Here is a 23,259-nt window from a genome sequence, read left to right as displayed (position 1 = left end):
GTCCCAAAGGAAGGACTTTGAAGGTCGATCACACATACAAATTCAAGGATATCAACTAAAGCAAGTATCGATTAATGAGGATACAGGGACTTATGGAATATCCGTTTGAGTGCAGATGATGATTAGTTTGATAATAGTCATCAGTTATGGGTAGTAGCGATAAAAGAATAATATAGATTATCATAAGGAAGCAGTTAACACTATCGAATTAAATATGGAGAGGTGCGATTTTAATTAATCATCATCAAATGACATGTTTATTCTCCATACAATACAACCATTCGATACCAAGGATATTTAATGATTGGAAGAAGGAGGAGAACGGAACAGACAAGGGGGGGACTGCCCAAAATCCACTTCCGCATTCTGTCCAACATGATAGGGGTTTAATTAGCCCCTATTCGAATCTACTCTAGTGGTGCCTCTGCTTTCGGCACATATAGGGTTGCACAGATTAGAGGAGAAAACTACATTAAGACAGCAAGATAAGACCAAATTAAGGTAATCCTAAAAGGGGACATTACGAGCGGTATCAGAGCATCTTTCCTGCCATCCTGTGATATATTGTAAATGCAAACCTATCAGAGAAAAAGAGAATCTGAACAGAGTATTAACCGATAATTCCCAGACAACCTTGTTAAGAAGGAAGCATTCCAAGTATGTACGTCAGCCCAGTGTTTGGAATGTGAAATATTTACGATATTGAAATATGTTGAAAATAATTTACCTGTAATCTATCAGAAATCAGGGTTATACCATCTATGATAATCTTTAGATATTAAACTGAATGAAGTTCCTGCTAATCAATACACAGTAAAATATATAGTAGTAATCAGAATACAATTTAACAGTATGTAATAATAATTAAAGAATTACAATCTAACTCAGTTAGTAAACTCTAAAGGATTCGAATTTATATCTGTTGGAAACAATAAATACCAAGTGATATATAAGGATAATAATTTGGTAAATACACTAAGGTGTTAATTTTCTGTAATTGATTCAATTTGGTATTATACATTACGATAATAATATTAAGGAGGTACAATGAACACATTAATGAACAGCAATGGAATAATGGACAATTTAATTCACATCTGAAATAATATAATGAACTGCCAGGGGTGCAGAGTATGAAAAGCAATGTAAGACCCACACCATGGTTAGTAAGACCCGGTGGGCTTACCATGGTCTAGATGGGCAGTCTGGTCATAACTCTTAGTCCCAAACAGAATATGATTGAGGGAGTAAGTCCCACACCATGTTAGTAAGACCCGGTGGGCTTAGCATGGGATGGCTGGACAACCCAATCATGACTTCATTCCCAAACAAAGTATGATTAGGGAAATAAGACCCACACCATGTTAGTAAGACCTGGTGGGCTTAGCATGGGTTGGTTGGGCAACCCAATCATGACTCCATTCCCAAATCAATAATCTGCAACAAAATCTCTTACAATTAATCAAACTATAAATATGTATATAACAATCGGTATGTATGTATATATTGTAATTTTATCTGTTTCATGCATTGGTGTGCATTCATTCCCTAAGGGAGTACTTTATGCTGAAGTGTATTCATATGTGCTATGTATATTTCTCTCAAGTGTATGTTTCATATGTCTCATGACTTGTAGATCTTTATATGTTTACTATATGCCTGATGTGTCTTCAACATGATTGCTCTATTATATATGTATGTTTGTGTGAAAGTTTATAGGATTGCTTAATGCTGTCATGTTTTCAGCTTGATTACATCTTGCACCTTCCTAATGCATGCTTTATGTTTTCTTTGTATATATACTACGTGTAATCGTGTGATTGCTTCATGCCTAATATGTTCTCAGCATGTATGACTTGTGTCTTTATGTGTTGCTTCATGACTGATGTGTCTTTAGCATGTCCACTCCAAGAGTGCCTTTTTTATATGTGCTTTGTACCCTACATATATTTGTGTTGCTTCAGGCTTTACAAGTCTTATGTGCATTCTCCATGCCTCAGCGTATTGGTATATTACTTTGTATTTTACGTGAATGCTTCATTTATGCTTCATGCCTTATTTATATTCCTTCATGTTTACATGGGTGCTATTTCATACTTCATGTATATACTTATGGATTTGTGCTACATGTCTGATATGTATTTGAGTGAATTGCTTCATGATTTAAGTGTATTCATGTGCCTTATGTATGTTTCTCTTAAATGTGTATAGACTTCATCATTTGTGGATATTTATGTGTTTATTGTATCTTCAATATGTTTGCTCCATTGTATGTTTAATATGTGTACATGTATACTTGTATTGTATGTATAATTATGTGATTGCTCTATGTCTGTCACGTTTTCAGCATGACTGTGTCACACACACCTTTCTAAACGTATGCTTTATATCTTGAAAATGCATCACATCTTAAACATAGTTGCTTCAGGACTAATGTGTTTTTCAGAATGCTTACCCCATGTGCATTCTCTAAGTGTATCTATCATGAATGCTTTACATGCATATGTTTGTCTATAGAAGTACCTCTCCCATAACCACATACACTCCCATATATAAGAGAATTTATGTGCATGCTTCATACTTTTTGTGCTTCATAAACTTAAGCGGACTCATGCCTATGCACTGTATGTTTTATGCGTTACATGTATTTCACTTGTATGTTCCATGCCTTAATTGTGTTAACTTATATTACACATATGTTTCACACCTTGTGTATATTCATGTGTATAATCACACCTTGTGTATACTCCGTGTTTTATGTAGATGCTTCCGCCTTATATGTTTGGATTTACACCTTATGTGTATTCATGTGTGTGACTCATGTCTTATGTATTCAGGAACATAAGGTGTTTACTCTATGTGTGTTTCATATACATGCTTTGCACCTCTATGTGATGTGTACATTTCACATCTTACGTGTATTTGTGAATATTGCTACAAGTGTTACTTTGATATACTTCAAGCCTTGCAGGTGTTTAAATGACTTCACATGTATTATTTCAAGCCATCCATGTCTTACATACTCTTAATGCATCATGCCTCAAGTGTACATGTATTGTGTATGTATACGTCATGTCTACTTCATGTCTATATACATATGTATACCTTGAGTTTATTAGTTAATGACTTAGTTTGAGAAAATTGTCAATTGCTTGAGGACAAGCAATTTCAGGAAGGGCGGACTGTCATGTCCCCTCCTTGATATATATATATATCCTAAAAGAAACAATTATTATTATTACTTAATATAGTAGTTACTAATGAATGATTATTCAAAATTTATCTATTTATACTATTATTTAATAAATACTTATTAAATATTCAAATAAAATAATAATATAAATAAACAGAGTTATATTTAAAGTCCTGATGAAGAAAAGACCCAACAAGAAAGTATACATATGGTCTTCAGCAAGCTGACATACATATGATAGTTGCCTACCAACACGGGCAATATAAGTAATAAGGAATACATCGTATGCTAGGGCAACAAAAACATTCGTCGACTCCCTTAGAAGACGAGATTATCACAGCTTTAGAAATGGTAATATATGGTGTTGGTAACAATTATAAAAAAAAACAATAAGTAATTAAGAATTCGTAGCACAGTCCCAAGGGAAGGACTTTGAAGGTCGATCACACATACAGATTCAAGGATATCAACTAAAGAAAGTATCGATTAATGAGGGTACAGGGACTTACAGAATATCTGTATGAGTGCAGATGATGATTAGTTTGATAATAGTCATCAGTTATGGGTAGTAGCGATAAAAGAATAATATGGATTATCATAAGGAAGCAGTTAACAGTATCGAATTAAATATGGAGAGGTGCGATTTTAATTAATCATCATCAAATGACATGTTTATTCTCCATACGATACAACCATTCGATACCAAGGATATGTAATGATTGGAAGAAGGAGAACGGAACAGACTCAGGGGGACTGCCCAAATTCCACTTCCACATTTTGTCCAACATGATAGGGGTTTACTTAGACCCCTATTCAAATCTGCTCTAGTGGTGCCTCTACTTTTGGCACATATAGGGTTGCACAGATTAGAGGAGAAAACTACATTAAGACAGCAAGATAAGACCAAATTAAGGTAAATCCTAAAAGGGGATATTACATGTTTGGCAATCTCCTCCCTCTCACTCCTCGTATGATATGTTGTACCTTCCTTCTCGTATGGTTTCTATCTCTCTCAACTATGGCTTTTGTTGCACTTCTACTTTTACTTCTTGCTAGACTTTTCAATCTATCAACAATTCTCTACAAGTGTCACCATCATTCACTTTGCTCTTCAAGCCGGAGGGATCTTCTCACTGATCCCTCACCCTCTTCTCAACCACTTGCAATGTGTTTGGTCTTTGTTTGGCCGCAAGGAAATTAATTGCAGAATGTATAATGTCTACTTGTATCATGTTCTTCTTCCTCCCTCCGGTTCTTGTTCTCGTACCATTGTAGTATTTGCTGCTGACATTGCTCTCGGTCCCTTTCTTCCCAAAGGTCTCAAACTGCAATAATGTTACATGTGAACAACTTTGGCAGTCTTTAGAGAAGATGATCTACCTCGTCGTTCATTGTAAAGTTATCTCAAATGGTGCTCTCAAGGACCTCTCGCTGGAGAGCCTCCCTTCGAACGTATGAGTTGATGGATACTTCCCACAAGTACACAAAGTCTTGCATCAATTCAACTTCTATCGTCTACTCTTCCTCTTTAGTTTCAATTACTTAGGGTTCTTCTATCAGTCGGCGCATTAAATTGCCATACTACCTATCTATGAGTTATATTTTTTGGATTCGTATTGACAACATTGCCAAATGCTTACTCAAGTACGATTATGTTACTTACATACAGAGTAAACAGAATGTAACTTAGAAAACATGGAATATCAAAACATAAAAATAGCAAGTACAATATAACTTCATAAAGATAGAGCATTTATTCCAATATGCAATGTGTACATGACAATGATAACAAGGTCCTAAGACATCCAAAATGAGTGGATAAATAGTAGCCCACGGTTGGTTAAGATTACCAAGCGTCGACAACTATCAAGTTCGTCAAGAACAATAAATACAATTACATAACATAGATTTATTTATCAAAACTAATTTCTACACATTTTATACGTTCGGCTAACTAATATTTATTTATAAACAAACTTGGCACATTCGGCCAACCACATTTTTCTTGTGAAGCTAAAAGACATTTATATAATATCTAGAACCTTTGAGCCAAATTGAATGACTCGATGGATAAGCCAGTAGTCTTATGTCATTCCCCAACAAAACCAAAATACTATTCAACCCTATGTCAAAAATAAATACATGATAGTCATTTCAAATGAATTCATAGATTGTCATGACAAAGTTCAAATAATGAATAGTTAAATCCTTATAAATTGTTTGTTGAGTTTAATTTTTCATTAATTTTTAATTGATAATTTTTTTAATTATTATTAATTTTTAATATTGGATGTTAATTAATATTTCACAATTAAAATTAAATATTAAAAAAAAATTAATTATTGATTATTAATTGATCTAAAATCAATTAATAATTAATACTTTTTAAAAATTATAGATTTTAAAAAATTTAAAAATTTAAACAAAAAAAAAAATCAAACAAAAGTTAAAATAAAAAAGATAAAAAAGGCAACCATCATGTTTTAGCATAGAAACGGGACTCGGACTCGGCAAGGCCGACTCAACTCGGGACTTGGACTCAGTGAGGCCAACTCAACTCGGGACTTGGACTCGGACTCGGCAAAAAAAACTCGGCTGGACTCGACAAAGTGAAAAACTCAAGAAATTTAGAGATTTTTAAAGATTTAAAACTTGTTTCATGCACCCTTTATTAAATACACCTTAAAGACACAATAACATCATCAAATAGAAGCTAATTGGATTACATACACAAGTATACATCAATCACATAAGCATAAACGCAAATTGTAGCTAAAGGAAATAACAAACATAGATATATAAATATTGTCAAATGTATACAATATTACAAAACTCATGGAATAAAAAATCCATGTCATCATATGATCAAATGTTCCATACAAATATCAAAAGTAAAAACAACTACAAGCCTATGCCTTAAAGGAGCCTGCATCCCTCCTACGAAGGCATATGGTAATGGCATCAACTATTTCCTGCCAATAAGGGGACCTGTCACAAATAAATTAAATGAGATAAGTATTTACTATGTACACCAAAAAATCAAGCCAAGAGTCAAACTATTAATATTAAAACAATCAAACAAAAAATATTCACCTAGCTGCAAAGAATGGAATAGTGCAATGGTACCAAAACCTACTGACAACCAATCGTGCGGCATCATGGACCTCCTTGTTCCAACTCATGCTCTCAAGTGACAGTTGGGAGCCAGGAGTAGTTCTAGGCTCAAAGTAGGATTCCAGCCTAGATTTACCAATTCTAGGACCAATGCTAACACTCCCACTACCACGGGTAGTGCCAGGATCATGAGCACTAGCAAAAGCAAAAGCACTAGCACTAGGACGATATGGAGGCATGGAAGAAGGCCCTCCAACACAACCAATGCCTGCCACATCTTCCTTTTTCTTCTTCACCATTTCCTTCTTTTCTTCAAGCGCTTCAAGTTGCACATAGCACTCACGTGTAGCCTCAACAATTGCTAATGTGCATGGTTCAACATCATGGCCATGTTGGCAAGATGGTATTTTAATCTATATATTCCTCCATGGAAGATTGTTTTACAAAATTTACACTTTTTCTGTCCTTTTTTTGGCCCGAGAAAAACTTCATGATATTTCCAAGCACGGTCCTTTCTAACTAGGAGTTTAGGTAATGTGAAAATTGAGGCAAATAAAAAAGTCAAGGTTGTTGCAGTAAGACATTATTACAAATACAAAAAAAATTAATATTTGAGAATTTGTGCATTGTCATAAATTAATATCAAAAAAATTGTACATTTTTTTCAAAAAACTAATGTAGGTACTAAGGTAGGGTTTATAAAAAAATTTAAAAAGAAATGTAGGCTTTGATCAAAATTTCAAACCCTACTTTTTTTTTTTGAAATTTACAAACCCTATGGCTTACCTACATTAGGTTTTGGAAGAAAATGTAAAACTTTCAAATGAAATGAATAGAAAATTAATCAAGCAAATTACAATGAAATTTTTGCTTACAAGAAACAAAAAAAACTCAAAAAATCAATCTTACCTCTTACAACAAGCTTGAAATGAGATGCAAACTCTTCCTTTCCAACTCTTGATGCACCAAATGAAAGTATAATGCAGCCCCAATGTGATTTATGGACGAAATCTTGAGCCTGTTTTTCCTTCAATGAACCCATGTTTCTCCTCACAACTCACCTTTCTCCTCCTCTTTTGCCAAATCAATGAAATGAAGTTCACTTTTAGGCTAAAAGCATAATATAAACAAAAAAAAATCAATTGAAAACATATTGTAAGTTGTTTTTTTAAACATAAAATGTCATTGCCGTCAGTCGAGTCTGGGAGTCGGGACTCGCCAGACTCAATGAGTCTGGGCGATGGGCGAGTCCGAGTCCAAGCGAGTCTAGACCCCAGACTCGACTGAGTCCGAGCCCCCTGGACTCACCAAGCCTAGGCGATTTTGGGCGATTTTCGTTTCTCTGCTTTTTAGAGACATGCCCTTTGTTTAAAGAGGCAGTAGCGGCCAAAAAGAGTTGCATCCAATCACAATAGAAAAATAAAATCAAAAAGAAAAAAGTCAGCAATAGCAAACAAAGGAGAATTGTGCCTTTTTTGAATTTTGTATTTTCTATAAAATATGATAGGGGCAAGAAAATTGCTTCTGTTATGAACATAGGTTTTCCAAAGTTCTTTTAATTTTTTTAAACTGCACACAATTTCAAGAAAGTGCACCACAACATAGGCTCATATTTCATTAAGTTCTGTCATTAAAAAAATTGTTGTTAGATGCTAAAATCACACCCGAGACAGGAATGCACAACCAGGGCACAGAAGTGTGCATGAGATGTGCAAGGCTTTGTCATAAACAGTAATTATCTTCATTGGATTAGCAGCAATTAGAATCTAATAAGCAGCAAAAGAATTTGTCATCTACAGCCAATTCTCCATAAGTTCAATGAACTTTCACAATATATTTGGCTAGGTAGATTCAGTTTTAGAGAGTTTTTCATCAATTATCATCAGGTCGTATCCAATTTCAACAGATCATCATTAAATATTTTTGTCTTCCACCAAGGATTTAATCAAAAAATTCCTGAAAAGGCACAGAGAATGGAAGCCAGGGCCTATTCAAAGTATTGAACCTACATGAGTACTCATTAGGATTATTCCCTCCCATCATAGGTCTTTAATGAACATACTGGTCAATTACATGAAGCCAACCAATGATGCATATGGAATTTGAATGGGACAATTGAAATGAACGTTTTGGGAGTTATCTAAAGTGTCACAACTTATAAGGGAAGTTTGGAGTTTAAGGAGCTTCACCCATGTTTGAAGATGGAACAAGGAGGTGAAAAGGAGGCACAACTTAGACCATTATTGCTGCTGGAACGAACTTGCATCAGTCCCAACCATGGCACGTATGATTTGAATGAGCTTACTGCTCCTCCAATTTATTGGCTAATCCCTATGTGTAGAGATATTACTCCAGTATTTGCTTTTCATCTGTCAGAATATATTGATTTGAATATTGTATACTTGAATATTCGTTTTAAATACTGGAATGACAAACATTTGTAAAAATGTATATGTATTGCTTTATGCTTCCAAACTGTTTATTTGTAAGAATGCCCATTATCATACATGAAATTTGCACCTGAGCTATGTTATAAAATATACTCTGAAATAATATTTGTATGTTGTTCTACTAAATGTTTGACATAATGCCTTTGTCACACATTATGAAAATTGCAAAACAAAATTTGGTTTGATTATGAGGGTGGTTACTACATAACGCTTACACGTCATGTAAGTAATCATAGTTAGAGGTGAAGTCTAGTCGATTTATTTCATTTATTTTCATACAATCCTTTGTAGACGATACAAATAAGTGTCATTTGCACTTAAAATGTTAATGACAATTCTCAAGCCTGCATATTGCTAAAATTGCTATTGAATGTTATTGTCAATCCAGAACTTGTTATTCATTCAACGAAATTTATCACACCTATTCTGCTTCTAAATTACTATTGAAGTGCCTTATCTTATGTGTTAATGTACCTTTATGATTTTTATATCACTTAACAATTATTGAAAGCTTTTTATTGTAATAATTGTAGATTCGGTCGCTTGTAGCTTTGGATGCAATGACTATGTTTAGCTTATAACATTTGATGTCATTCAATCCTATGTACAGTTTCTTTGTTCAACCTCAATGTTTAGCTAAGCAACACAAGATTGTCCTATGCCTTGCGTTGAGACAGTGTCTCAACCTTTTACACTTGAAAAACATATTTAACGTTTAATCATCCTAAACATGAAATCCCTTTAAAAACATTGTAAAGATTGTACATTGCAAGTACAAATTGTTCATAATATGTGAATTTTTATTTTTAGGGCAAGCTTCAACTTCCAATTTTAAGAGCAGTTCTACAAGACATATGTTCTATATTGTGTTGCACTAAAAGGTGCAAATTAAAATGTTAGCACATGGCGCATGCCATCTTTATTTTATCTCCAAAATTTCTCCAACACCAAGTCCTCTTTAATTTTTATTAAATCTTTTCTTTTTAGAGAGCTAGATGAAGCAAAGAATCTAACAAATCTAAATGATGAAAGCTGTATAGTTCAAGACAGGAATATCACCATTCTTGAATCTTTTTATTTATTTTCCTCTGCAATTTCCAATATATGAGTTTTTAGAAACTTCTGACGGTAGTCAGCAAAAACCCCAAACATTTATGAAACTTGATCACATCCACCACCACCACATCCTCACCACTTCCTATCTACTCTCTGCTAGGCCCAAGGTGTCAACCATGTAGGAATTAAGAAATATTCGTATACCAATTTCCTAAAGTTAAGATAAGGGAGAGCATATCCAAGTAAATAAAAATAGTAGCAGCTGTTTCAATAGTCTATTTTTCCTCCAATACCATGTAAATATTCCTTCCTTCTTCCAAGGTCAACCATTTGTCCATGCCGTCATGTTGTCTGTTTCTTCAAGGCTTTGACACAAATTATGATCGTTATCATGACATAGAGAAACTGTGAATGCTCCCTGACATCACTAAGGCGATTGAGGGACTTCTTGAAATCTCCAAGCTGTCCCAAGGATGCCAGGCATACTCCCAAAATCCCCAATAGGAGGGAACATCCCTTGCTTCTGCAGGGCATTCCAGAAATGTCCTCACCCTGTTAGTCGTGGGGAGGAGGCAGTGAGAGGATGTTTCCTCTACATCCCCAAAATGGCTCAGTTTCCAAAACACAGGTTTTTGAGGGGGGACAAATCCCCATGGAACACTGATAGTATGTTGAAATGACTGTAATAACATATCTTTTCTTAAATATTTACTTGTTAATTTTATATTGTCAACAAATTTGTAGAATTTGGGGATATAAAATGCACTTGCATTGGTTGTTGCATCCAATAGCTATGATTGTGATTAGCTGCAAAGGGAGATTCTTTGTCTCCACTAGGTTTTGACATTGATTTTAAGAATTGGCTTGGCATAAATTTGTCATAAACCTTGGATCAATCACTCCTATCTCACTAAATTCAAGTTGCTTATGATCGATTACAATGACAATGCTAGAATAAAAGTATTTAATGCATAATTGAATGAGATGCTATAATTTTTCAAAAAGCAGACTTTGTTACTCCATATAATATAGCTCACACTCTTTTCTGTGAAGAATTTCTTAGCATGTTTTCCAACTGCTGCAATTGCTTTGTAATATCAACTGATGGAATGTCACTGCTAAAGAGCTTTGTTATATCAAAGTGGAAACTTTGACTTTCTAACTGGTGTAAAACTTTAGGCTGGTGAAAAAAATGAATCCTATAAAATATGGTTGCTTCTAACATTTTCTTCATGGATAACGAAATTCCAATGGTACAGATTATAATCAAAGCCTGGCAGGTCTATTAGGAAATATTTGAAACTCCTGAAGCCCTATTCATATTCTTCTGCTACTACATTATATTTTACAATAACCAAATGTTTACATTTTTAGAAGGTACCTGTCATATAAAAGATGTGACTGAGAAGGTGAGAGAAAATGCCAGACTTTCTTCCCACAAATATTTGCTGACCAGCTATATGACCTGAATACATCTGCATGTAATGGAGTCCATGTCCCTGAGAAGCAACCATACAATTTCATAAATAGATATTTAATGTCATACTTTGACCAAATTGGAACAATGATAATGTAAATATAGTTTAGTTCTACAACTGGTAAAAATTATAATCATGAATTGTCAAAATTAAACATTATTAAATTTAATTAGAACAAAACAAGCTGGGAAAGAGGATGTTGCAACTTATCCTAGGGCAGATCAGAATCTGTACTCATGCAAACCATTCTTTTAGAAAAGTCCTGCCTATAGAAATAGAAACCATTTGTTGTTAGTACTTTCAAGATGACCGGTGGGCTTCCGAGAAGGGAGGAAACCTATATAGCTTGTAAGTATTATTCCATTAGGAATCTTATGGTGCCAGTTATAACTGAGAGCATTCAAGGGACTGATGTAGCTGACATTTTTTGCACCAGTGGGTTGTGTTGTGACCATTCCACACATCACCCCATCACAAATGGGGACCCCCTCTTTTGCATTTAGTTTTAGGGTTTTAGTTAGGTAGGAAGTAGTCCAATCCTTTAGATGAAATGAAGTTGAGTGGGTTTGTTCCTCAACACCCTGGCTGTGAGCAATACATGATGAGCATTTCATTTGATCTTCATCACCTGAGATGAAAATATTAGAATCAAGCATAGGGATTGCTATGAGATTGAAATCATTGTAGTGTGGAGACTTGGACTGTGAAGAAGGCTCCAAACAACGACTAAGGACCCTTTGAGTTGACAAGGTGAGTGATTTTTGCTCAAAATTTGACTAAGTCAAGTCACAGTCAGTGAACCCCAAATCCCTCGCCTGGCCTTAGCTCTCAGTCAGTGACCCCCAGAAAGTTAGAACTTTCTCAGCTGACAGTCAGTGAACCCTCAAAAGTGTGAACTTTTCCAGTCAATGCCTCCTCCAGAACCCGATCTCTTCCTTGCTCAATCAGTGACCCCTTCAGGGTCCGATCTAAGGTGAAGATGTTTTTGCTAGGCAAGATGAACATGTTAAGAGGTCAATGCTTGATGTTTGACAAAGTAGAGCCAATTGAGTAAGTAAAGGTAGCTATCTTTGAGCATAGTCAGTGACCTAGTGAAAGTCCGAACTTTAATAGTCAGTGCCCTGTCTAAACCACGACCTCACCTGGAGCTCAATGAATGCCTAGCGAAATCCCCCGCCGAAGGGTGGAAGAAGATGTTGAAGTTGATGATCAAGAGGACGATGAAAGGAGATCAATCCAAGGCATTTGAGCATGAAATGAAGAATAGGAAAGTTCAACAAATTTGCACCTCAGTTAGTGATCCCCTAGAAGTCCGAACTCTTCTAGTAAGTGGGCTACCAAAAGTCTGAACTTTTCTTGTGCCCAATCAGTGACCTATCAAAAGTCCGATCTGCCTTGACATGACAGTCAATAACCCCTCCAAAGTCCAAACTTTCTTCAAGCCTAGTCAATACCCTAACAAAAGTCTGAACTTTTTCAAGTTTGCTTAATTTGGCGATAGAGATGACATTTAAAGTGCTTATGCCTAGGAAAAGAGCCCACCCAAGAGGTAAAAGTTTTTATTTGAATTTGAAATGATATGAACAAGTCGGCTTTTGAACTCCAAATGCAAAACATTAAAGGGAAATATCAAGTTGACCTAATTTAGTTAAAAGACATGCCATTGCACCTCTATAAAGGAGGCGATCGATCATTTCATTTGATCAATCACCTATTCCATCCTTCATTTGCAGCGATTTGACATTGTTAAATATCAGCAATTTTGATCAAGGAGAGGCGAATTCATCCAAGGCTAAGCGAATCCTTTATTTACCAAGCGAACCATCTTCTAAGGATAGCAAATTTTCTATTGTTAGTAGCGACATTATATCCATTAAGGATCAGCAAACTGAACACCAGCGAACTCCATTCTGCATCAACGAATTCTTCATTAACATCAGCGAATTCATCACTAGAATCAGTAATTCTACATCAGCATTTGATCAAGAGCGCAATGATACTAAGGGGCATTTTTGCTAAATAAGTGATAATTTTGAAGTTACCAGTTCATTTAGAAGTAATTTGCAGTTCTGAATTAAGTTTTGTTTGATCACTTTCATTAAAATCAGACCTAATTTGATGCTGGTGCAGCTTTCATGTTCACTATTTTCATGTGATTCTAATCATAAGGTGCTTTGATTCATTACATTTTGATCATCTAACATGCTTTAAAGATGCAATCCATTTGATTAGATGATAATTTTGAAATTTTCAGATTTTAGACAAGTCTAGGGTTTTACCTATGCCTACGGTTTTAGTAATTCACCAAGATTTCAACAATCTTATATGCTTTTTAGAAGGAATTACTAACCTAGATACATTTTAGATATTATAAGCATTGAAATCAAATCACCACCCTAACTTAGACGCCTCTTTCAGGTAGAGCATGGTGGCCCCAAAGGTAGGAGTGGTCTCTAGGCAAACTCTCATCAAGGAGGACTCAAGAGGAGTAATGGCCGAAACCAAGATCACATCATTCCAGAGCAGTGTAGGAGACACCAATCAGACATTTCAATATGAAGAAGTTTCAAGGTCCCCTATACACAAGCAAGCCATCTAGATTCTCATAGAGGATGATCAAGAGTGGGATAGTGAAGGCCGCAGACTTCCTTCGGGCCATCCAATGCAATGAATTGATAGTAGAGTGTGCCAAACATTATGATGCCAATAGTAGAAAGGCAGTAGCACATGATGGAAGAGTACTTGCTTACCTATCCAAGACAGCCATCAACGAGGCTTTCCACATACCCAAACCCAGTGGCATGATCTACAAAAGAAAAGGAGCGCAAGCAGTAAATGAGGATGATCCCGATAGATGTCTGGGTATAATCAACAAGCATTGGGTATCGAAGACTAGACCATGCATATCAAAGGTTCCCAGTTTGCTACATAGAATTGATTTCAAGCAAGAGTTTGGTGATTTGATCACTCTACTCAACCGAGTTATAGGAAGTCCTAAAAAACAACAGTTTGAGAACTAGATGTTCTACTTCATGGAGACAATATCAAATGGAAAGGAAAAGATCAACTGGGCAAGAATCATAAGCAATAACATTGACATACAACTGAAGAGACTTCAGCGCACTAAGACATTCTACATGAGTTCCTGTAATAGGCTGCCCTGGAATGTAATTAACAAGGTGGCTGATTTTTTGTTTCCTTGAAATGTCCCTGTGGTTTAGCTGAACCTGGTGCGTTTATTTTGTTTCCATGCATTCATTTTTTGAAACTCATGTGCAATGTGATTAACAAATCTCAAGTATTCAAAACAATGATTAGCATTCACATATTGCTACTGCTGTAGCTTGTACTCAGAATTTGCTACCAGTAAATTATTAATTAACAGTGATGGCAATACTTTCAAATATTCACAGTCCCCAATATTACTTCCTGACATTGTATTGACCACTTTTTACATTCATAAATCAAAACAATAACCCAAGCGATTAATGAGGAACCTGGTTTGATGACGCTGTATGTAATGAATGGCAAAAATAGTATCACTGTAATATTCCCCGTAATATACCAGTCTTATTTCCTTAGTTTAGCCACCTTGGTTTTTTGTCATTCTGTCAAACACTTGGCTTACATTCTTTGAAATTATCTTTCTGACTCTTTACTTGAAGGGGCTCAGATTTTATAACAACAGGTATTTTCAAAGGTTTTCAAAATAAAATAAACATAATGAACAGCATTCATGAGTTCAATCCAATAATCAGTAATCTGATTTCAAACTGAGAAATGAATAGGGGAATGCATTATACAGTTTCAGTACCTATGTTACATACCCCTTGGTCTGCGTTGATTCTACCAGTAGTTTGAATGCAGTTAATGGTTCGAACTGTGGCTTACTGGCAGCTTCCCCAGTGCCAGTCAAGCTCCATGAACTCCCCTCCAGCCACACGCCTTCACAATCAGATATCTGCACCTTGTGCCAATGCTGCAACGAACCTTCCACAGTGTCCAGCACACCCACTATACACCCAGCAATAGAAAACGTACTCAGAAATTATTACTGACGTAGTCTTGAATCTGCAGCTCCATGCACTACACGTCCCAGTCATTGAGAGCAGCAGCAACGTTGATGTACCTGTGTTTGTTCTTCCAGATGAGCGGAAACTACGCTGATTGGCATTAGCATTAACTCCCTTCCAAATTCGAATAACCTGTAATATGTTCTTCAGCACTGAGAATTAATGAACTCCAGTCACAATAACCTGCGATTTCTCCCTTAGCTGAGCAAACACAGTCCGAACTGTAATTAGCAATGCCCTTCATTCATTCTTATGCCTGATTGAATTATTCTCCAGACCTGATCTTTCACAGGCATAGGGAATGTTGCTTTCGAGGGTGGTCGTCCTCAAAAAGCCTGAAAAAATCTCCAGGAAATACAAACTCTAAGTTTCACAATTTCCAAGATATCCTCTTCAGCAAGCTCTCATTTATAACTTTTTGGGCACAAATCCCAAAGCACCATAAATGTGGGACTAAACAAGTTATAATAAAATAATTTTATCCCCCTTATGTCTCCTCATTAAAAGGAACTTTTAATTTTTCCCTTAAAACATTAGTCCCAGCATTTAATAATCACTTAAGTTAACTATTTAAATTTAACTTTAGAAACTTTTAATTTAATCACCCAATTAATAAATGGCTCATTAAATTGACAAACTAGGCGAAGAATTAAATACACCAAAATATTCACATTATGAAATGCATCAAATATTTCCGCCCACTAAGCCACAACTGACTTACTATAAATAGTAAGTATCCAGAAACCCTATCAGAACACCTCCAATTGGCCTAAAACTGAAATCGCCTAGGCCAATTCCCTCACTGATCCCTGTAAAGTCCAGGTTAGCCCTCGGGACAAAGGCAAAATGGGCTAACAACACATCATCTGATGTCAGGCTAAAATGGGGAAATTATAGTTCTTATCTCATATATTCACCTGCCAAAGCTCATGAGTACACCGGATTGAAGTATAGAGGTCCAATAGGAATAGGAGTTGGAGAGATGAGAGCATGCAAGTCATATACACAGCTACACTACCCTGACAAAGCAAACTACAAGAGGGTGAATGATGCTTTCACCATAGCCTTGACAAGGACGTTGCAAGACAGCATACATGAAAGATTATCCCCACAAGCAAACGAGTTGGTGAAGAAATTTGGTGCTTGGTATATCCAATTTCCCAAGTTCACCTACATCAAAATTCAAGGATGCTCTTGTCCACCCCACATGCTACCAAGATATCCTACCGACAAGATGGTATTGCTTGAGTTGGTGAGACTATTGACTACATGACATAACAGCAACTATAGTTCGAAACTGGCTCCGATCAATCACAAGCCCGCCCGGCCCCCTACTATTATAAGGGCGCAGGTTTGTCAGAACGCACTATAGTTCCCAACCAACCCAACTCAACAATAGAATAGAGGGCCTCCCACCCACCCTGGGGGGCTCAAGTTTGGGTGGGTTATGGTAGCGAGCTAATTAATTAAGAATCATAGTTCCCTTACTCTAGTAGGCTAATTAATTAGAGGACTTCTCTTATATCCACCCACCCACTCCCGGAAGACGGGGGTTTTCGAACATGCCAAGTCCCACCCACCTAGAATTCCCTAGGGTTCTATCCATTTATATGGAGGGGGTATAGCTGAACCCCAGCGAATTCTAGTCGGCCCCTTAAAATAGTAGGGCCCCCCCAACCCGGTTCCCTGGGAATTCTAGTTACGACCAAGGGGTTATGCTGCCTCTATTTATCTCGAAATATGAGAAACTTTGATTCGCTAGGGTTCTAGCCATTTATCTATAGGGGATCGGTGTCAAACCCCAAGAAATAGTGCTATAATTCCCCCCCACCCAGGCACCTACTATATCCTCCTAAGCTCCCACCCCCATTCGGGAATTCTAGTTCCAGCGATCAATCCCTTTCTGTCGGAATCGTGGTACTTTGGAATTCAGATTCTATACGTAACATGGGCCCCTACTATTCTAAGGTAGTGATCACAATAATCTACCTCTTGATTAATCAGTGCCCTACTATTTTAAGGATGCGCTTGCTAGAATAAGCTAGAATAGGGAGGGTAGTCATATGAACCGCCAAACTAAGTAGGCATGTTACGACTGTGGGGCAATCTATAACCGTACTAGCCTATAGAATGGTAGGGGGGTGGGTGGGAAACTGTCATAACCCCTCTTTGGACATTGGATTAAATAAATACGATAATTAAAACATTTATTAATTAACATTTAATAATATTGGAAAAATCGTCTCATTTATGAGACTTCACGATTTTCCTCTAATATATGATTATTAATGTTTATTATTTGTTATGACTATTATTTATTATTATTATTTTATTTTAATGTAACGTTCATATTTCAATTATTAATATTATATTAACTATTAAAGAAATTTTACCATAAAATACTATTAAAACATAAAATAGATATATTGAATATATTACACTTATCATATAACGTGCTATTTAATAAATATAAAATATAACATAAATTGTCAAAATACATTATAAATAATATCGTATTAATACGATACCATAAATAGAACCAATATTAAAATACAATACAAATTTTGATCAGATTATGGATAGCTGTACAGAATACTCATACACTTTGTTGAAGACTCAGATACATATTCTGAGTACACAGTATATGAATATAATCTGCAATGTATAAATAAATACAGTTGGAGTATTATACACTGATGCATGCGGTAACCCAGACATAGATATATGGTTCTGTGTGACAGCTACGCAGTAAATAAATAATTAATACGTAGTTGACAAAGTTATTCACAACAGCAAACCAAATGACAGTTGACTATATGAATAAATGACCATAATACACAAGTGATATGTCAAAAGTAGTGGTTCTTCTCTACACGGGAAAATAAGTGGCAGATCATGAATATCGTATTTATAATATGGAAAGAGCAGTCAACGGATATTTTGGAGAGGACCAAGTCATTCCCTAGAGGGTGGGAATTCACGAATTTGTTTAGCATTAACAAATCAATATAATCAAGGCCGATTCCTTAGTAGTAATCAATTCACTTGGAAAAGGTGTGTCTCTTATAAAAGGATGTGTCTTTCTACATAGACACCAAGGTATAAATAACATTTGAAGATCGTAGGGAGAACATATTGGGGGAATATATAATATGGGCAACCATGGAAGAGATTGAGAATTATAGTCTGTGTGCATAAAGGGGGAAAAAAGAACACATGCTGTGAGAGAAGTTGGGAATATCATATCGGACAATCTGAATCTATTCACGCCACGCACAAGTAAGACAATTTTCTCAAACCAACGTATGTTCACATAAGACCACTTGCAGACATTAATATTCTATAACAGGAATATCGTTTTTTGCCAAAAGAGTACTGGGTAGATACTTTGAAGTTTATATCAGAAATTAGTATGGTTCTGAAAAATATTTATATGATTATTTATAATAGATTTAATTCTGCTTGAATATACACACTATGTTAGTAAGACCCGGTGGGCTTAGCATGGGTTGGCTCGGCAACCCAATCATTACTCCATTTCCAAAACATTAATCGGCAACAAAAAATATTTATAATGAAAACAACTATAAGAATTCAAATTCAATATGCCAAATGAATATAATAATTTGAATGTGTTCTGCAGGGTATTTTATAGGGAATTTTTAGAGGTATTAAGTAAGAAAGTAATTTGTCTTGTCTTAGTTCACCAACTATTTGTATTCTTTCCAAGGTACTAAGTAGGGACATTACAGAAACTAGCCGTTCGGTTTGAATAGAAGGTGCCCCATGGTACCGAAGATACATATAAAGTCTGATTGAATCGAGGAAGGAAAGGTGAAAGCACTCTGAAGGGTTGGGTGGGAATAGAAGGTGTGGGTGGGAGTTCCAGCTGTATAGTTCCAGGGGCTTGCTTCCATAACTAGTGGAGTTAGCAAAAGGGTGGGAGAATCAATGGCTCAGAGCCTAGTTCCATGGGAGAAGCATCACATCGACAAAAGATGAGAATTGCTTTTCCCATTTTAGTCGAGCAATCATTAAGGTGTCCATCCCTACAGGCACAAGACGAGAACTGCTTTTCCCATTTCAATCGAGCAATCATTAGAAGTACAAAAGAATAGACACAAGACGAGAATTGATTTTCCCATTTCAGTCGGGCAATCATTAGAAGTCTGTCCATCCCTACAAGCAGCATGAATGAATGAATGAATGAAAGATTTTAATGGCGTCCATGAGACTGATCAGTCTATGGGACCGAGGATACCATTCTTAATTAATCTTCAGATTCTTTTCCCTGTCCAATCTTCTACTATTGATTTTGACTAGGAGGCTAGCAGTCTGATTAATTCTATCTTCTTCAAATAACTGATGCATGTTGTCAACCTTTAATCCATTTTCATACCAAGTGTGGATGTCCTCATAAGCCGCACACTCCATGATGAAGTGCCATTCTATTTCTACAACCCCTTTATTGCAGAATATGCAAGTTATTTCCTCCCATGTTTCTTTAGGTATCTTCCACCTACCGGTCTCGCATCTAAGGTGGTGTGACCCGGTTCTCAGTTGTGCAATTAGCATTCGTGCTTTACCTTTAATAGCCTCTAAATATGTTTTTTCACCGTGGTCCTTTGTTGGATTAAACTCTTTGATGTAGTATGCTTTTTTCCACCCAACTTGCTTTGTCCACATGGTAATACGAAATTTTTCAATAACATAACTTTTTATTTCACGGTTGGTGTTAGGACACTCATACAAATCAATGTTCCACTTGTTCATCCAGTTTTGTTCTGCTTCATCCAGGTTTTCTTCCTCCGATTTAGCATCTCTTCCACAACCATTTTAGGCCAGCGATGGTTATCCATGTTCGCAACTTTCTTTAAAAAACATATCAATCGGGTTATAGCCGAGGCTTCCAAAGGAAAAGTACTTGCTTCAGCTAACAAAATTTCATACGGGATCGTGCTTTTAACTTTGAGATTGCTTGTAATTAAATGCTTCTGGATTCGTTCTAGTTGCCTCCAATTGCAGTTTGACATGTTGCTACCCCATACTTCACAACCATAGAGAACAACCGGTGTGACTAGAAGACCAAAAAGGGTTTTCTTGGTTTTCCAATCCCAAAGTTCCACTTTTCTGCACCTATTTTGAAGTAAGTATGAGGCTTTCCAACCTCCTTGTATCCTTTTTGTCCTACAAGTCTCCCAACTGAGCTTGTAGTGAAAGTTGATCCCAAGGTACTTGTATTCTTTCACTATTTCTAATGGGCTGCCTTCAAAAAGAAAGGTAACTTGTTTGTCTTTTCTTTTTAATGAGAAAATCATGATTTTGGTCTTGGATATGTTCACTTGCATCCCAACCTCCTGACAAAAGCCTTCTAAAGCTTTCAGATGTTCTCTTAACCCATGAGCTGTTTTTGAAATTAGGATAAGATCATCAGCATACAAAAGGGGTTTCACCACATAACCTGCCAACTGAACACCCTCACCCTCTGTCTTGCTTAACCAAGCTTCTAACTTGTCAATGTATAGCCCAAAAAGCGTGGGAGATAGAGGGCAGCCCTGTTTAACTCCAATATCACTGCAAAAACACACTAACATGCCTTCACTTGTTCTAATTTTAGCTCTAACCTTCTCATATAATCTATGAACTGCATCTCTATACCCATCCGGTATGTCTAGCTCTTCCATTTTGTGCCATAGTTTATCTCTGTAATATCCCCACTTTGAAATAGAATTTAATAATAAATGATAATAATAAAATTAAAATATAAAATGATATAATTAAATATGATTAATTTGAAATTAATTAAGTTAATGAAAAGTCAAAAGACATGAAATGAAAAGTTGTGACTCCCTCAACAATGATATATAAAAGGGAGAAGAAAACCTCATTTGAGAGGTGGGATAATTTGGAAATGAGAAGTGGAGATCTGATTTAAATAATAAGTGCAGATCTGATTATGAAAGGTTGTGTCCCTTTCAAATGGTAGAAATAATGAAGAGTTGCACTCTTTCAAAGGGTGCTAATGGTGAAAGGGTATGTCTCTTGCCAAAGGGCATACATGATGAAGAGGTGTGACCTCTCCCTCAAATGGAGAGATATAAAGGGAAGGAATCAAAAGCATCTAGTGACATCACCATTGATAAGATCAGATCAGAATTGTTATCAATTTACAGGAAGTAACATTTGTGTTCTTTGTGGTATGCCTCCCAATCTGTAGGCAACATCTACAGTGCAAACTCCAACCGCAGGCTACAATCTACGTACAGGTAAGAGGGGTTAAGAAGTCTTAAGGTATATATGTGTGTGGACGTGTGTGCCACACATACACATATATATTAATGCATTTTTATGAATACATATATCTCTAATGATTACTTATATGAATGTAGCAATAAAGATAGGTATCTATGTAGAATATGTATGTATATTTAGGATCATTAGAAAGATTAAAGAATATGTAAATGAAGACGTAAATTATGGAATGGAAAACAGTAATGAATTATAAAATGTAATATTAATGTGGTTATATGATGGAGGCTATAGGGAAGAAATTCCCTTAGCCTAATGGAGAGATTATGATAATCCCTGGTAGGAAGTATATATTGAATATCTATATGCATATATGTATGGCTTGGTTGACAAAGTTCATCCAAGAAGAGACGGATCTGGCCGATCCCCTCTGGTAGACTTGGATGATTATATGCATCATCCAAGGCAAAGAATTGATCATATATGATGGTCTTCCTTGGTATGGATTGAGTGTAAGAAATTACATCCAAGACAGGAATCGAATCAACCTTCGATTTCCTGGATGGCTTGGGTGTAAGAAATTACATCCAAGACAGGAATCGAATTAACGTTCGATTTCCTTATATGGCTTGGAACCAAGATGGGTTCCAACAAGGCGAGCTCCACAGCCACCTAAGGACATGTCCCAGTGTTGCACTCGTATCCTTTTTAAGAAATGAAATTAGTGTTAATTAAGTAATTGAACTTTAATTGCAAATTAGATTAGTTATGTATATATTTTTGTTGTGTTCTAACAATCTGTTTTGCAGGACAATGATCTCTAACTAGTAGGGACATTACAATCTCTAGGCACCGTGTCACAAGCTTTCTTAAAGTCCACAAAACAGCAATAAGCTTCCTCACCTTGAGTGTTCCAGATTTTTTCTATCAAATGTCGAAGAGTGATGCAGTGGTAGAATGTCTTGCCCTGAAACCTGTCTGCCCTTTAGCCTGTTTACCTTCCTTCTCTGCCCAGCTGCTAATCCTATGTTCTAACATGCTCCCAAAGAGCTTGCCAAAGAGAGGATTGACCATAATCGTGCGATAGTTAGAAGGGTTATTGATATCCACGTTCCATACTTCTCCAGAGACAAATTTGATCCTTGCGACAACATGAGGAGATCTAACGAAAGCATAAGCATCAGTTACAGTTAGAAGATCATTGGATGAATGCTCAAGATGATTTTAAAATAAGAAGAAGAATGTGCTCAAGATTATCAATTGACATCATCAAGATGTGCAAGGTCATCAACATTCTATATCAGGCACAAGATAGTGGAAGACGCCTTCAACCAATATATGAGCAAGCGAAAGATAAAGAGGTGAAGGTCAATTGGACTGATGTAGAGATCACCACCTTGAAAGATTTTATAAAGCCAGTTTAACACACACGCAACGATGAGTAAACATCCAAATCCAGAAATTAAATTGCCAAAATACACAGCTGACTTTTGAGTTGATGGGAGAGGTAGTATCATCCAATGAAGATACAGAAAGTGCAAGGTGAGTGGAAATGCCACCCAGTCAGCTCACTCCAAAGGATCAAAGATAAAAGAAAATCATAAGGAAGAACCTTCACACAAGAAGCACGAATCAGGTTCAAGTTG

The 23,259-nt window shown here is 36.2% G+C and overlaps 1 protein-coding gene across 2 annotated transcripts in view; it reads right to left on the bottom strand.

Annotated features, from left to right (window-relative positions):
* The window catches only part of LOC131065555 (arginine-specific demethylase JMJ20), a 169,449-nt gene that overhangs the window by 59,763 nt on the left and 86,427 nt on the right, over positions 1-23,259 (bottom strand). For both annotated transcript variants that reach the window (XM_058000101.2, XM_058000103.2), the window contains exon 4: positions 11,195-11,312. In XM_058000101.2, coding sequence (XP_057856084.1) covers positions 11,195-11,312 — 118 coding nt within the window. The remainder of the gene's footprint in view (positions 1-11,194; positions 11,313-23,259) is intronic.

Source organism: Cryptomeria japonica, chromosome 4 (assembly GCF_030272615.1).
Source record: "Cryptomeria japonica chromosome 4, Sugi_1.0, whole genome shotgun sequence".
Taxonomy (NCBI): Eukaryota; Viridiplantae; Streptophyta; class Pinopsida; order Cupressales; family Cupressaceae; genus Cryptomeria; species Cryptomeria japonica.
This window is presented reverse-complemented; position numbering and strand designations above follow the sequence as displayed.